The following is a 17,278-nucleotide window of genomic DNA, read 5'->3' on the forward strand; positions in this document are numbered from 1 at the left end:
TTTTGGCCACAAGGTACTTAGGCAAAGGTTTATGCTGGCATAAACCCTAAATGAATGCAGCCCTCTCCCTCCTTGCACACGAGCAGCTCTGACTTCTCTTTATTCTTTGAGTAGATTTTCTAAACACAATTTATTTTGCAAAGCTAGAGACAGATAGTGTTTATGATTGGGAGAGCATTGTTAGGCAGAAAAGAAGAGATTATCAAAACACATTAATACACTAAGTAGAAATGTTTGTCATAGCCCTGATGATATATGATACCAATAATGCACTAACCTTGAAGGATTAAAAAAGGCAACATATTAGTTGGGAAAGAAAAAAAATCCAAACCATTTATTTAGTGTGTTTACATTTCAAGGACTTCTTTTTAAAGCAGAAATGTAAAGGCTTTTCTAAATTGCCATAGGTATAAACACATGTAAGTCTACTTTTACTCTTAAAAAAAGGCACTTTATAAGAAACAAAGAGCAGCGGAACGAATGACTGCATATTCACCAGTGCCAGGCTTCATTGATATGGAAAGTCTGGATAAACCTAAGTGTCCCTTTGCAAAGGGAAATTCCTCTGTACATTTAAGTTCCACCCATCTTCTGCATTACAGTCCCTACAAGGAATGTACTCTCAGAATATGATGCTCACTGAAAAATTGCTGCTTTTCTCAATGATACCTGTGGCATTACCTAGGTGTCCCCCTCCACACACACACACACACACACACACACACACACACACACACCAAAAAACCCCCATCTGTTTCTATGGCCTCTGCTTGCGGCCATGCTTCCCCAGCCTTCCTTTACCTTCTCTTTTAGCTAATCCCTTCATGCCTTCCTTCCTCACCTTTCCTGCCCTAAATACTAAATGTACAAATACACTGCTCTACAGCCAAAATGCTTCTGAAATAAATGTAGTCAAACTTTACTAATTCTGGGTCACTGAGAACGAAAATGATGCTTAAAATTGTTGATTGGCTCTAGTTTTCAAGATATGCTATTGGGTCAGTATATACGACCCTTGACTTGGGAATGGCGGAGGATAAGTGAGTTATAAAGGGAAGGGATCTCAATTTAAACCAGAAATGACTAAAATACATCTTTGACTGGATCTATGAATAAATCTATGACTGGGTTTGGACAGTACTTGCTTTTTAGGCAAAACAATGAATGATGGAATCTGAAGCTGGTATTGCGTCATCCATGATATGAATTGCATCATGTTATTCCTAGAAGTCATGGATGATGCAATCATAAAAAAGCTTACATCACTCTTCTGAACAAATTGCCCAATATCAGCTCTAGAAATCATATAGTGTCGTGCTCTCTTATTTGTCAGTGTTTGATTTTGCAAAGGGACACATTTCTGTTTAGCCAAAGTGAGCAGAGATGCCTCGTACTTGTGTGAACAGTGCAGATAACTTCTGCTATGTTTGTGGTGAAGTGACTTTTGCATCACAAAAGCGCAGTATAACCACTATGGTTAAGAAAGCCTATCACCTTTATTTTGGCTGCAAAATTGGAGATCAGGACAAAAGGTGGGCCCCACACATATGCTGCAACACTTGTGCAACAAATCTTGGCCAGTGGTTGAACAGGAAAAGGAAATCTATGCCTTTTGCAGTGCCAATGATTTGGAGAGAGCCAACAGATCATACCAGCAATTGTTACTTCTGCATGGTGCCTCCAGTTGGGAAAGGTGTGTCAAAGAAGAAAAAGTGGACTGTGCCTTATCCAAACATTCCATCAGCTATACGCCCAGTACCCCACGGAGAAGGACTGCCGGTTCCTGATGCACCAGAATCATTCTCACTTGAGTCAGACGAGGAAGAGGAAGAGGATGAAACTTCTGGTCCTGAACCATCAATGTCACAGGACCCACATTTTCTCCCATCCTCCTCCTCTGAACCTCACCTCATAACACAAGATGAACTGAATGACCTTGTCAGGGATTTGGAACTACCCAAGAGTAAGGCAGAGCTGTTGGGCTCCAGACTACAGCAGTGGAATCTCCTGGCAGCTTTGTGGCGATTTGAAGGTTGTTGCTCTCTTGCTTGGTCTGCAGACTGGATACACAAAAGTACTGCTGTTTTCTCTGCGAATGGGATAGTCGTGCAAGAGATTCCCACTACATCAAGAAAGATTGGCCACTCCGACATTCCTTGGAGCCTGGGAGGAAAAGTGTTCAGCATCCACCACTTGTTGAATCCAGGAAGATTTTGTTACCACCCTTACACATCAAGCTGGGTCTGATGAAGAACTTTGTCAAGGCCATTGACAAAACACAAGCAGCTTTCAAGTACCTCCATGGAAAATTTCCGAGGTTAAGTGAAGCTAAGATAAAGGAAGATGTCTTTGTTGGTCCTCAGATTCGTTAACTTCTTCGAGATGATGCATTTGACCATGCACTGCGTGGCAAGGAAAAGACGGCATGGAAAGCCTTCCAGTTAGTGGCAATAAAATTTTCTCGGAAACAAGAAGACGGACAACTACAGGTTGTTGGTGGAAAACCTCCTCAAGGCATACAAAAGCCTTGGTTGCAACATGTCACTAAAGATACATTTTTTGCACTCTCATCTAGATTTTTTTCCGCCAAACTGCGGAGCAGTGAGCGACGAGCACGGCGAGCCATTTCACCAGGACATTGCAACAATGGAGAAACGCTATCGGGCAAATGGAGCCCATCAATGCTTGCGGACTATTGCTGGACAGTGACAAGAGATGCTCCTTTTAATGAATACAAGAGACAAGCCAAGAAGCGCCGAGTAGACACTGAATAGGACTAAACTATGTACATAATAGTTTTTTGCCTTTTGTTTCATAATAAATTTGATTTATATAACCCTTTTGCTGATTTTTAAAGTGTTACATAAACAGGACAGGTGAAATATTACCATGTAAAGCAACCATAAACACATGAAAAGACCTAGGTTTACAATTTATGATTAAAACTCTACTATCTACACAATATACATAGACATAAAATGTAAAAACTTAAATATCTTAGAAACAGTAGCCAATCAGTTGTTTTAATTGTCATATTTGAATTCAGCACATCAAAATACATAATAAATAGCACATTTTATCTCTGAAGCAGACGACTTATCAAAAATTGTAGACCAGTGATATAATCAAAATATCCAAACCTCTAAAATTCATCCCAAAATTGTTTTAAAAATAATCATGAGATATACATGACACTTGCAAACAATCCCTCTGTTCACTCTGTTGATGTGTTATGTCCTTCTCCAACCCTTTGTTTTGTGTTTTTAACTCACGGGGGCAGGGACTGTCTCTTACTCTAGCTTTGTACAGTGCCAAGCGCTATCAAACTGCATCATCTCACAGACTCTGATGGGCGAGTGATTGGTTGTACAGGAAGCATGATGACTTGTTGGTAGACTGGATAGTCAATTAGGGAATGGATCCCCTTTGAGTCATTCTGTGGTTAAATCTTCTTTGACTGCGGCTGGCATCCCCTAGCTGGAGTGGGACGGGTGACTCTCCTCAGCTGGTCATGTGGGAAAACAGGACTAATGCTGGAAATGGCCTGTGGCCCTTATAATGATTAAAAAGGCATTGAGTCATGGATTTTATCAGTAAACAACCTCCTTCTGCATTTTCTGGTGTTGACCCTCTGTGAAATTGGAGCCATTCTGCCTTCACATAATCACCAGGAGTAATGCAAATGTCTGTAAGAAGCCATGATGAAGGGAGAAAAGGTACCACTAATTCATTTTAATTAGAAGAGGGTCTGGGCTGAGGTTGATAACAAGAAAGAAGAGAAGAAGAATGGAAGATACATCCAGTTGGGGTGGGGGTGGAGAAGACTGCCTACTGCAATGCTAACCTTAGGTCCACAGACTAAGTCTGGCTAATCTGTGACCACAATTTGTATATCACTGCTAACCTCGGGCCCACTCCTGCAAATTTCCATGATAATCCCACTGTCAAATGGTAGTAAGGATACATACAGGATTACCTCTTTGCAGGATCATGTCTCTTGTTTGACTACCCTTTGTTGTGACTTCAATCTTGGCCACATACAGTAGCATAGTGACCTGAATTTCAAGAGGCAGCTGAAATATATTCATACTAATGTCATGCACAGTTTGAAAATAACATCTGTTGATTCATACTGGATACAGTCAACATATTTTTTTTAATCTTACAGCCAAGCATTGTGCAGATGGTTTACTGCATGTGTGCTTATTAGAGAAATAATCCAGGTCTGGTAATAGACTTGGTGGCTCTGCTGATTTTCAGAAAGCCTCTGGTTACAGTCACCCTGATTTTCTTCATAATAAATATATAGCAACAGTTTACATTTACCTAATGTCTTTCATCCGTAGTGTTGCCAAGAGTGCTTTACTAACTAGTCAACCTGTCCAAAATGGAGCTACCTTTGGGGAGGAGAGAAACAACTACTCTATCCACAACACAAGAGTGAGAATATTAACCTAATTCTTTCCTATGCTTAACTATAAGAATCACTAATTTAACAGAAAGATAACCTAATTTTTTTCCACTCTGTTCTATTTTCTGTCCTCCAATCTATAAATGCAGCTACTTTAAAAGGTACATCTTTCATAAGGGACATAAATAGTGAGCCTAATTCCAATTTTGTTATTATTATCTCTCTCCTCTCTGCATTGCCAAATTCTTAGTTTGTATTAGTTTTCTCTTGTTATTTATACCTCATGCTAATTTGCAATCCCAAAAGACTTCCTTAACATACCAACATTTCTGACTTTGCAATTCAATGTACATAAAGCTGGTTAAGAAATTATTTTCCCCCTTACAAAAATTTCAACTTTTGTTTCATTTTTGCTCAAATTTTTCTTCGTGTTTATTTATTTATTTATTAGGTTTTTGGCAACTGAAAAGCAAACAAGAGTCAAATTGTTTTCAGCTTTTGGATTTTCACTTTTTTAAAAACAAAAAACCTGGAAAATGCTGATGAAAACAGATTGTGTGTGTGTGTGAAAATCTCCATTAAGTCATTTTCCATTGACTTTTTTATGGAAGTATTGTGGCCAACTCTAACGATGTGACACTTATATTGAAATCCAAATACTGCTACAGTCTGTTCCCTAGTTCACTGCTGGTCTGTGCTTTTGGAAATACACAGTAGAAAACTCAAAGATTCTAGCAAATATGTACCAAAGTACATATTTTAATATGCTATATGTTAGAAATATAGCCTTGTTAATAGCTTACTTTTAATTCATTTTTGTTTTTTTCCTCCTTTAGCATCCTTTTATGGAACTTGCTGCTCTATGTTTTAATCATACAGTGAACCCTTTCATTTTACCATATAGTTCTTCCCCCACCTTTCATTATTTTCACTAATAAATGGGAATCACATACTTTGCCTATAAAATAATTTTTCCATAGACACCCTCTCAACCTCTCTTCTTATATGGTTTTAGTCCGTGGTTATATTGCATGTCCTTCTGTATAATGGCTACTTAGTCATAAAGGGCTCATTGACGTCCATGGAAGGACTCCCATTGACCTCAATGGATTTGGCTCTTGTCCAAAGTGCTACAGAGCTGAGGACCTATTTTTAGGGTCCTATTTGTAAGACTGGACAGCACTCATTTCATCTATCTCAAAAGCATGAAGGTCTGAGAAAAACCCTTAGTAGGATTTTGGTAGGTTCCAAGGAGTGTAGATATTTAAAATTTGAGGCTGAGACAACAATGCTGGCTCTGTTGGAAAGCTCAGACAAGAAAAGTAATGGTTTGGAGGAAAGTGCATGGGGTACTTCATTTATTTCCACTCACCAAAGACAGAGATCTGTCTGGAGGTCCACATTTCACATAGGTGCTCAGTGGAGTGCTAGCTCTGCTGCTGATGCTAATGGTCTCGTTGGGGTCTTGGTGTTCTTGGACTGGCTCATACAAGCTGTCCATGGAGCCTTCCTGAAATACAGAGATGCACATATCATTAGCTGTGCATTTATACACATGCACTCAGAAAAAGAAAGCTAGAAGCTTTTATGATGGATAAAATACAATGAAAGCACAGAGCTTCTCCAGGGTCTTTCAAAACTTCCAGGACTTTTTTTTTTCATATATAAACAAATTTAAAATAAATTATGTCCGGATGCTGGAACTTGCTTCCTAGATCATGACACTGAGGAAACTGAATACTAGGTTCCATAGATGGAAATGAAGCAAAGGGTTGAGCAGAAACTCCCATTTTAAAAGGATCAATAACCATTATACTAAATTTTTAAAAAGCAAAGATTTCTCTTTCATTTGTCAGAAAAGAGCAATGAACAAAGACAGAGGGAAGGGGATTCTGATATAGGCCTTTACTGAAGAAGGCTAAGTGCTTTCCTTGAAGGGAAAATAAAATGTGTTGCAAAGCCCAAGCATTCAACATAAGAACAGCCATACTGGGTCAGACCAAACCTCTATCTAGCCCAGTATCCTGTCTTCCAAAGTGGCCATGCCAGGTGCCCCAGAGGGAATGAACAGACCAGGTAATCACCAAGTGATCCACCCCCTTTCGCCATACTCAATTTCTGGCAAACAGAGGGTAGGGACACCATCCCTGCCCATCCTGGCTAAGAGCCATTGATGGACCTATCCTCCATGAACTTATCTAGTTCTTTTTTGAACTCTGTTATAGTCTTGGCCTTCACAACATCCTCCGGCAAAGAGTCCCACAGGTTGAGTGTGTGTTGTGTGAAGAAATACTTCCTTTTGTTTGTTTTAAACCTGCTGCCTATTAATTTCATTTGGTGACCCCTAGTCCTTGAGTTATGAGTAGGAGTAAATACTATTTCTTTATTTACATTCTCCACACAGTTATGATTGTATAGAGGTCTATCATATTTCCCCCCCCCCCCCCTCCATTAGTTGCCTCTTTTCCAAGCTTAAAAGTCCCAGTCTTTTTAATCTCTCCTCATATGGAAGCTGTTCCATACCCCTAATCATTTTTGTTTCCCTTTTCTATACCTTGCATACCCCAAGCATTCAACAATCATGGGTCAGGCCCCCCAGAAAATCATGAGGTTGGCTTAAAAACCATAAGATTTTTAAAAATAAATATATTTCATTCTGACTTTTGAGCCTTTAGATTTCACATTTTCAAGCTTATTTCTGAAACTATCCGGGCTAGACACATTTTGAGTTTTGAATATAAATTGAGATTGTCACAAAATCCCATGATACCAGGATGTAGAGATTTAAGATAAACATCCAATAGTATGAGAGTCAACAACAAAATTGTAAGAGTTGGCAAAACCAAATACTGCTCTTGCTATTAAGAATGTGAACTCTGTTCCTTTGAGTAAGTACTGCAAGGTTTCATATACACACAATGAAGATGAAAATTGCCAACAGATGTGTCTGTGATTATTCAGTCACAATCAAATTATCAAAAAATGAACTTTCAACAGTAAGTCAAACCTAACAAGATAAAAACAACAGTATGTAGCCATCCTCGCATTCCTTTACCCATATGAAGGTCTGAAACGTAAGTCTTCTGCTTCCACAGTCCAGTGGTCAGATTTCCCAGCGTACTCCAAAGCAAGGCAATTATCTATGTCTCAGTGGCATGTTATTGTTCTAAATATAACAAAATATTGTTACAAATGACTCTCCACTTCATTGAAAAGAAAATTAAAGCCTTCATATTTTCAACAATGAATATTTTTTTCTTAATAGAAGAATAGGCCTCCATTTCGGAAATTACTCTTGACTTCCTTATGGACATCACTTCTTTTTCACTTCTTTTGGCAGTTAAAAATGACCTATGACTCTTGCAAGTTCAATGCTATGAAGATCATAGTATATTCATTGTTCTTGTTCATTAGCTTGTTCTTGCCAGGGATTCTTGCTAGGGATCTTCTCTCTATCAGAGAGCACTCTTTTTCATCAATCTCCAGTTTCTCTGATAGCAATTACTAACACACTTTTTTATAGTAGACCTGTTTTTACATCATTATGATTTTTGTTTCAGATAAGGTGTTGTGAAATTGCTGTCTTTAATGCAATTATTCCATCTGCTATCTCTCTGTGTTCTTGTTTTTTTGGTTCCATAGACTTTTAGGCATCTAGACATTCTAACAATCAACCCTTCAATGCTTGTCATTCTAGTGATGGCAATCTAGTCTTTCCCTGCTCAGAAGTTAAAGTGACCTGCACAGCAAATGCACTGCTGAAGTTCCATTCATTTATGGCTTCTAAACATTTTGAGCAAGTTGAGACATCCTTGGATCTCTAGTATGCAGTGTAGTTGTAGCTGTGTTGGTCCCAGGATATTTGAGAGACAAGGTGGATGAAGTAATATCTTTTATTGGATCAACTTCTGTTGGTGAGAGAGAGTCAAGCTTTTGAGCCACTGAGGATATGTCTACACAGCAAAGAAAAACCCACGGCTGGCCTGTGTCAGCCAACTCAGGCTTGCAGGGCTTGGGCTGTGGGGCTGTTTCATTGCTGTGAGACTTCCAAGCTCAGGCTGGGGCCCAGACTCTGGAACCCTGCTACCTTGCAGGTTCCTATAGCCTGAGCTCCAGCCCAAGCATCTACACAGCAATGAAACAGCCCCGCAGCCCAAGCCCAATGACACCGAGTCAGGGATTCTCAAACTGGGGTTCACGACCTTCATGGTGTTGCAAGGTTATTACATGGGGGATCGTGAGCTGTCAGCCTCAACCCCAAGCCCCACTTCGCCTCCAGTATTTATAATAGTGTTAAATATAAAAAAAATTATTTTTAATTTTTGGGGGGAGGGTAACACTCATAGGTTTGCTGTGTGAAAGGGGTCACCAATACAAACGTTTGAGAACCACTGCTGTATAGACATACCCACGGATGAAGAACCACTCTTCAGATCTGGGGAAAGTACTCCGATCATCACAGCAAAATGCAAGGCAGAAGAGATTGTTTAGTATAAGTAGTTAGCACATATTGCAAGGGACCATTCAAGGCAGAGTGGCCTGTTAACATTTCTGCAGTCATAAGACAAAAAAAGAAGGGGGTTAGTGGGTTACAGATTGTTGTAATTAAGCCATAAATCCAGCATCTCGGTTCAGACCATAATTTTTAGTGTCTAGCAGAGTAATGAATTTTGCATTTTGCTGTGGCACTGGCAGTACCTTTCCCTGTGTAGTTTGAAAGCTCGTCTCTGTTACCAACAGAAGTTGGTCCAATAAGAGATATTACCTCACCCACCTTGGATCTCTGGGTCAGTTGTGGCCCGCTGTGGTCTACAGCAGCAGTTATTACAGAGAACTCTTTCAGGAAGGCAAGCAGGGAGTGGTGCATACACTGCAGGTGAGCTTTGGTTTTTCATAGGGCTGTATTCAATCCTCGTATCTCCTCTGCACTGCAGCCATAGTGACATGTTACATTTCACAGTCAAAACTATGTACAGTCATAACAGTAGTCAGACACAAGGTTCTTTCTGAAAACACATGTTGTTTCACAGTGGTTACATAGGATTATCCCTGTACAATTTTCCTAGGGCCTCGTTTCTGCCATGCTTACTCATGTTGAGTAGAAATTGACTTCATGAATTGTCCCACTGATTTCAGTTAATCAAGGAAGAAATTCACTAAGGGTAGTAGAATTTGGCCCCTAATAACTAATTAATACTTTTAACACTAATATTATGAAATAAACTTGGATATTACTACACCACAGCATTTATTCTTCTGGTACAAAGGGAAGGTTCAGGACCGGCCGTAGGGGTGGTCGATGTGAGCAACCACCCAGGGCGCCATGGTCAGGAGGGTGCGCCATCGAGAGAGTGTCACAATAACAGTCCCCTGCCCAGCTCCACCCCCAAATCCTGTTCACCTCACAGCCCCGGGCTGCCTCCACTCCCCGCTCTGCCTGCACCTCCGCTCCACCTTGTGGCCCGCTCTGCCCCCAGCTCTGTACCCAGACAAACTCCACCCCCAAACTCTGCTCCACCTCCAGCCTCACCCAGGGTGCCATTTGAGGTAAGACTGGCCCTGGGAAGGTTATTTGAAGCCATACTGCTAACGTTTAGAAGCTTTACAGATTGGAACTAGACAGCATGTTGAGCCTTAGGTAAAGTCTGCCTGGGATTAGAAGAACAATTTTATTGGCTGGTAATACAGTAGTTCAAAGCCATGTCAATTATTCTTTGCATCCACATAGGTCAGAAGTACTGTGCTTATCTACTGAACATTAATAGCCTCATGCCAATACATCCTTGAAAAGCAAAGCTAAAAGTTAAGGGAGCATCTTTTAAAGGTTTAAATACTGGTTATCCTTATGTTTTATATAGTATTCTATTCCAGAAACTAATGAGTTAATAAATTCTGGAAATGTAGCACATGGCTTAAGTAGAACAACATGTGCTTGCTACCTTCCTAAAAGCTAGTAGTGGGCTTAAAGGGCAAATGAGTTCATCTGAGCTTGTCCCTTGCTAGCATTAGAACTGTTTTGTCTGTATAATAGGGCTGGGTTTTCTAAGCAGGAGGACTGCTACAAAGAGCTGACTGCACACTGGTTAGATTGCAGTATAGTTTTTTAAAACTCCACACTAAAAGGAAAATGAACTCTTTTGGGGTTAAGGAAATCTGATTCTGAAATACACAGAAATCATTCACACTCAGCTTGTACTACAATAAATTATTTTTTAAAGTGTCTATTTCTGAAAGAAACAGTTTTTCCTCTCTAAACCACAGTAATTCTAATAGACCCTGCAAATTTGAGGTTAGAACATCTGGCATGCTACAAACTGCCACTGGAATAAGAACCCTGCAAGGCATACAACCGAGCTAGGACTAGGATGCGACAAGCCCTGTGAGAACACAATGTGAGGAAAAGCATGCAAGGATTCTATCTGCCCGCACCCCCAACCCTATATGCAAACATTTCATGATGTGTGTATTATAAGGATATGTGTAATTTTTCTTTCAATAATCTGCAGCGGGAAGAGGAGAGGGGAAGATTCTAATCTAGACAGAAGCTCTGTAGTGATGCAGACAAAGGCTGAGTAGCTTTAGAGATAATACTGTTTTCCTTAGTCTAGGTGACCGTTCTGCCAGGTGTCATTAGCAGTACTAGGGGCCAGGTTCAATGCTGTATAAAATGCCTTCTAAAATAAAGTGATTGGCTCAAGCCCCTGCCTAAATCTTATCTGCTCCCAGGATAAATTTTAATTCCCTTGGTTACCTTTGGAAGTGTTTTTTCCTACTCACAAGCGCCCGGGAAGCTTTGGGTACATGAAGCCACCAATTGTTTTTATTTAGGAAGACAAGATAAGCATCTATTTACACCGGACAAGGAAATTACAAGGGGCATGGCCAATCCCATGGCTTCCATTACATGGCTTGTTGGGAGCCCAGAGCTCTTATTCAGAACATATTCCTCACTCACACACAAATCCGTATTGACTCAGTCGGGGGTCAAGTGGGCACCAGGAGGTGGTTCTCCTCACTGTCTACTCCAGTCCAAGTCTACAGTACCGGGTCCCACTTTGATCTGGGGCTTCCAGGTCTGGTTCCAAAAAGTCATCTCCACCAGCTAAGTCCTTATGCTAAGTCCTTGCTCAGCAAAATCAGCTCCAGCAGTTCTATGACAGACTTATCAGGAGCCACAACGTCAATTTCACCAGCTCAGCTGCTAATAGGTCCAGTCCCACAAAATCAATTTCAAACAGGGTCTATAACGGTGGTGGGTAACCTGCGGCCCATCAGAGTAATTCACTGGTGGGCTGCCATACAGTTTGTTTACATTTGCACAGCCGCCTGCAGCTCCTCGTGGCCAGGGTTCGCCATTCCTGGCCAATGCAGCTGCGGGAAGCGGCGTGGGCTGCAGGGACATACTGGTCACAGGTTGCCCACCACTGGTCTAGAATCTCTGGGCAGGTCAACCCAAGTAAGGCCCTACTCCTTTTGCTGAATTTGAGCTCACATCCCAATTAGAGTCCATTACCGGTCAGTTCAGGGTGACCTACTTTCTCCAGGCTATAACCTATCAAATTTCTCCCCTCTTTCATAAATAGGTTTATGTGCACCATTTAATATCACTTCCAAAAAACAGAACACAAACTCCAGGTAACAAAACTCTGTGCAGAGTTGCACTGGGGAGAAATTCTTATATGTCCATTAAACCTGCCATGGCCAGCATTTCTCCTTTCTTCTATGGGGGAGCAGAGAGATTTATTGAGACTTCTAGCTCTGGAGTTTACATCAAGAAAGATCCTTGTTCAGTATCAGAAGAGACATTTTCTGTGATTCTTTACTATTCACATGACGCCCATCACCACAGTATGGGCGGATATGCACGCGCGCACACACACACACACACACGGGTCTAGCAGGGCTATCCATTCACTGCCCAACTCTTGGTTTAATCCTGGACTCTTGTGCAGTGGCTGGCCATAATTCAAATACTGAAAACAAGGAGTGAATGAGAAGGACAATGCACTGAAATACAACAAACTATTCCAGCTGACAGTCTGCTGGAGAAGTCCCTTTGACTCTTTCAAGGGGTTCATGCACAAAGAAGTGTTTTTAAATTGAACACATTTCTAAACACATCACAATATTAACATAGGCATTTACATGTTTAGGGCATTTCTGTTACCCATAAACTCTCTTACTTTACTGTACTGAAGCTTTACCTAATTTAATTAGCAGCGTATTAATTGCATCACTTTATAATGGTAATATTCATTTTCACTTTGTCTATCATATAGGAACCTTGGTCTGTTTGCAAAACATTTCAGGCTATAAAATGATGAACAAATGCAATAATTTGGATATGATGTTATCAGCCTTCCGCCTCTCTAAATCAAATTGTGATACAATATACAAAACTAGTTCTATGTTTCCAAAAAATCACAGATGATTAAACTGCCCCACTGTATTTAACTTTAGGTTTTACCAGCAAAACTTACAGCTAACAGGCTACCATACGGAACAGAGAGACAGAAATGCAAGGGATCTTATTTGGCTTAGATTCTCAGTGCAGTGCCCAGCCTGAATAGCTGGTTTGGCCATGCCTGTGGATGGGAGGGCAGGCTGCAGAACTAGTCTGCATATCCGAGAGGAAGATCAGCTGATCCTCTTGACACTTCCCTGCACATTAACTTCTGCTGCTGTCTGTGACATACAGGATGTATTCATCTTTGAAATGTCTGAAATTCTGCCCTGTTGTCTTACTGGGTGGTTCCACTGCTAGAAGTCACTCTGAAGAGACAGGAGGGGAAAGGAGATTGGGTTTATCTGTTTACTAGTAGTCTCTGTGGACATGATGGTTTTCTGCATTCTAACAAGCCAGTTTCCCATTGAGCTATACTGTGGGAGATGTGCTCGACTCATTCTGCATCTTTTCTTTGGAACAGGAATACTTTAGGATCTTAAATTGAATCTCATGCACATCCATAAATGTAAAGACATTTTAGATGCATGGAATTTGGGTGGAGTCTAAAGATTTGTTCAAAGATGCAGGGGAGGGATAGCTCAGTGGTTTGAGAATTAGCCTGCTGAACTCAGGGTTGTGAGTTCAATCCTTGAGGGGGCCACTTAGGGATCTGGGGCAAAATCAGTACTTGGTCCTGCTAGTGAAGGCAGGGGGCTGGACTTGATGACCTTTCAAGGTCCCTTCCAGTTCTAGGAGATAGGATATCTCCATTAATTAATTTATTTATTTTATTTATAAAGTCTTCTGCTTTAGAAATCTGATAGGCTCTCCAGCTCCTGGGAGCAATGGTATAAAATTAAGAAAGATTAAATTTTTCGTAACAGTGGGATCTATTAGTAGCCTTGCACATGAATTAGTGCAAGCCCCATTGTGTCTGTCATTTAAAACTGGACTGTACAAATCTCCTGAGAGTATACTGCAGGAAACAATTCCACCCTGACTGAAGGATGGACAAGACCACCCAACATCTAACTATTCCATCTCAACTTTGCAAGATTCTGTGATTAATTAGGTGAACTACCAAATTACTTTTTCTGACATCAGAGCTTTCTCCCATTGATATGGTAGTAGTACCGCCTGTTACTCACTAAAACTATGAGTTCATGGGGCGAGGGAAGGCAGCTATTGATTGGAATTTTTCCCACCCCTTCCACCAGTGCCCAGATTGCCAGAAGCTTTACCACTTAGATGAGTTTTGTTTGTTTTTTTTAAACTAAGACTTGGAAGTCACCAATCTGCACATCATCAGAATCCGTCAACCCTCTATTTTTTTTAAAAAAAGCATTTTTGCTATTCTAGCACAAAAAAAACCAACAAATCTGAAAAGCGGAGCACCTTTGTGAAATGCTGTACAAATCCCACAGTGTGACACATGTCTAGTGGTGATGTAGCAAGATGCTTCTTTGGTTTTTAAAAGGAACATTAAAAAACCCATCCGATCTATTCTTAATCATACATCTTTTCCCTTTGACTCATGAGAGAAAACTTGTCCCTTCCTGACAACTTAACCCCATTTGCCACTGCCCTTTTCTTTCTACAAATTGCCACACTACCATATTCCATTTCAAGACTCAGTTGAATACTAGGGTATAAGTTGCTAAGCAGACATATTTGTACCAATAACCCACTTTCAAGACAGACAATCCTGTTTTAGCAAAGAATTGCACTTCATCAGACAAGTAGGGATGAGTGCACATGGACCTAGTTTTTATGAAGTGGCATATCTGGATTAGTGACCAATAAATTGTCTTAATGCAATTTTTGATATGATGTAAGATGTTTTGCCAACTGTTCAAAGGATTATCTCAGTATTCAGAATGGCTCATATAGAGACCCTTCAAAGAATATAGATTAACTTCTTAGAACCAAACTTTAAATGAGATGAACTATTTCATAAAGAAGCTATAGCAACACTGACTTTCACACATAAGGCGGCTATATTGCATTTTCTGTTTGAGTCACAATGAGAGCAGCACTAGTTGGGGAAGTCATTTTAATTGGGGAAAAAACTGGGTCTCCCACTCTTTACCCACACTGTGTACCCATCTTTTTGGCTGTGCACCTGTTTTTCATCTGACAACAACATGCAGTAGTCTTGTTTCTTAACAGCTGGACTGCATCAAATGCAAGCTACTGCTCTGATGTAATGATAAAAGACTGGTATAACTGCGCCAGTTACAGTCCTAGATAATTCCACAAATTAAAGCTTCTCTAATGGTCAAACTGCCATTTTGCACATACATTTAGGTGTTAACTTTGACCAACAGAAAAGTTATTCATATTAAAATGGGACCAAAACCATCACTGGATTCTGACAGAGTTATTACTGTTCATTGAGGCGGCTCTGGAAAGAAAAGCCCTGAAAATCTGTTGCATTTTATTTTCAAGATCCAAAAGCAGAAATAAATCCTTAAATTGAACAATGCTGGGCATTCTGCAGTGAAGTAGCTTTAACAAAAAGGAACCACAATTTAAACAAATGGAATCACTAATACTTGTACTGTAAGCACCACATGCAGTTTAAAAATAAGTTTTTCTTTCTTTCTGCATATACACTAAAATATCTGGAAAGGAGAAGACAAACCGGCAGACAGGTGTAGTGTACTATATAAATATAGCAAATATACAAATTTGTCACTATTAATATACAGTCTAAACGCTGGAAGATAAACCATTGAAAAGAGAAAGCGTCTCCATGGATTTTGCAAATCTGATTCTACCTGTTAACTTTGACCAGTTCTCCTCAGGCAAGAGATGGGGGAAAAGGACTTAAATCAAATTCTATATCCTTGAGTGAATGCAGCCACATGACTAATTTACTGCCTCAGATTGTGCACTGGCAATGCTCTGCTAATGGGAAACATGCTAGAAAAAGTTTTGTGGTACTTCATAAGAAAGAAAATATGAGTCTCAGTATCCTTGAAGCATCTCAGAAACAATAGAACAAATTAAAGCATTAATTTATTTCATAATTGAGATACAAATAGGAAACATTCTAAGTTTTTTGGAGTCAAATTTGCAACATTTAGCAGTTCAGTTTTTAAACTGCAAAGTTTCACAGATATCATAAGCAGCACGCAATGTGTCCTCAAAAGCTCCCAAATGTCTACTTTTATTTACTTTTAGGGTAACCAGATAGCAAGTGAGAAAAATTGGGACAGAGGATGGGGGGTTATAGGAGCCTATATAAGAAAAAGCCCCAAATATTGGGACTGTCCCTATAAAATCGGGACATCTGGTCACCCTATTTACTTTACATTTTATTTTAATTTAAACATATTTCCCTATCTTCAGCTTTTTATATACACATACACAAACACCTCTTTTTTTCCCCCAGAGTGGGCTTTTTGTATGATGCATGCAATGTACTGTTCTCTACGCAATAACTTTAATCTCTGTCCTCATTCTGGTTACATGTGTCGGTTCAGTTTACAAAACCAGTAATATGGTAACACATAATAGCTATAAAATGCAAGTAGACTTACCAATGAAAAACAGAAAAGATTCATTTTGATATGATGCTCAACTCAGCACTCCAAAATTCTGTTTCAAGGAATTCCAGACGCACAATGCAGCTCCTTCTTGTCCTCCCAGCTGTTTGTACATTTCACCCTGGAGATTACAGCAAGATAAAATCCCCTGCAATAATCCACTGGATTCAGATCCCATTATCAAATGAGACAGGCTTGCCTGCACCAGCACACACTGTTTCCAAAATTAATGAACAATGTTTACCAACAAAACGAAAGCATGGCATGACTAATTATGATGGACTAGGAAAATACAGTCTTTTACAGGTTGTTGTTACCATCTAGTTTATCATCATAATGGACATTAAGCTTCTTCTGTCTAAAAGCAGTGGAATATATGAAGAACTCAAAGGCAAGCATGCTGGATTCACTTCATTTATTTGACAAGTATACAACAAGAGAGACAAGGTGGATGAGGTAATAGGTGAAGAAGAGCTCTGTATAAGCTCAAAAGCTCGTCTCTTTCACCTACAGAAGTTGGTCCAATAAAGGATATTACCTCACCCACTTTGTCTCTCTAATATCCTGGGACCAACATGGCTACAATAACACGGCAAACAAAGTACAGAGCAGGAATTTTTACAAACATGTTTATTTTGTATACAGAAAAATGGTAGAATAAAAGACATCTTAACTACTGTGAACTACAGCAGCATGACATTTTTCAGCCAAACCTTGTTTTGACCAAAAAATTCAGATTCATGTTGACAAACATTTCATGAATTAATGTTGAATTTCTCAAATTGTTTTGGACTAAATAAATAAATAAAATTGGGGGAGGGGGGAAATAGCCCCCAAGTTGAAAAGTTTTGTTCTGGCATTTTCTAAATG

General features: G+C 39.9%; 1 protein-coding gene across 1 annotated transcript in view; it reads right to left on the minus strand.

The window, feature by feature from the left end:
• The window catches only part of SAMSN1 (SAM domain, SH3 domain and nuclear localization signals 1), a 113,909-nt gene extending 97,247 nt beyond the window's left edge, over positions 1–16,662 (minus strand). The window contains exons 1-2 of the mRNA XM_065575807.1: positions 16,403–16,662; positions 5,784–5,921 (exon numbers count right to left, since the gene is read on the minus strand). Coding sequence (XP_065431879.1) covers positions 5,784–5,921; positions 16,403–16,426 — 162 coding nt within the window. The 5' untranslated portion in view covers positions 16,427–16,662. The remainder of the gene's footprint in view (positions 1–5,783; positions 5,922–16,402) is intronic.
• Positions 16,663–17,278: the final 616 nt, after the last annotated feature.

Source organism: Chrysemys picta, chromosome 1 (assembly GCF_011386835.1).
Source record: "Chrysemys picta bellii isolate R12L10 chromosome 1, ASM1138683v2, whole genome shotgun sequence".
Classification (NCBI taxonomy): domain Eukaryota; kingdom Metazoa; phylum Chordata; order Testudines; family Emydidae; genus Chrysemys; species Chrysemys picta.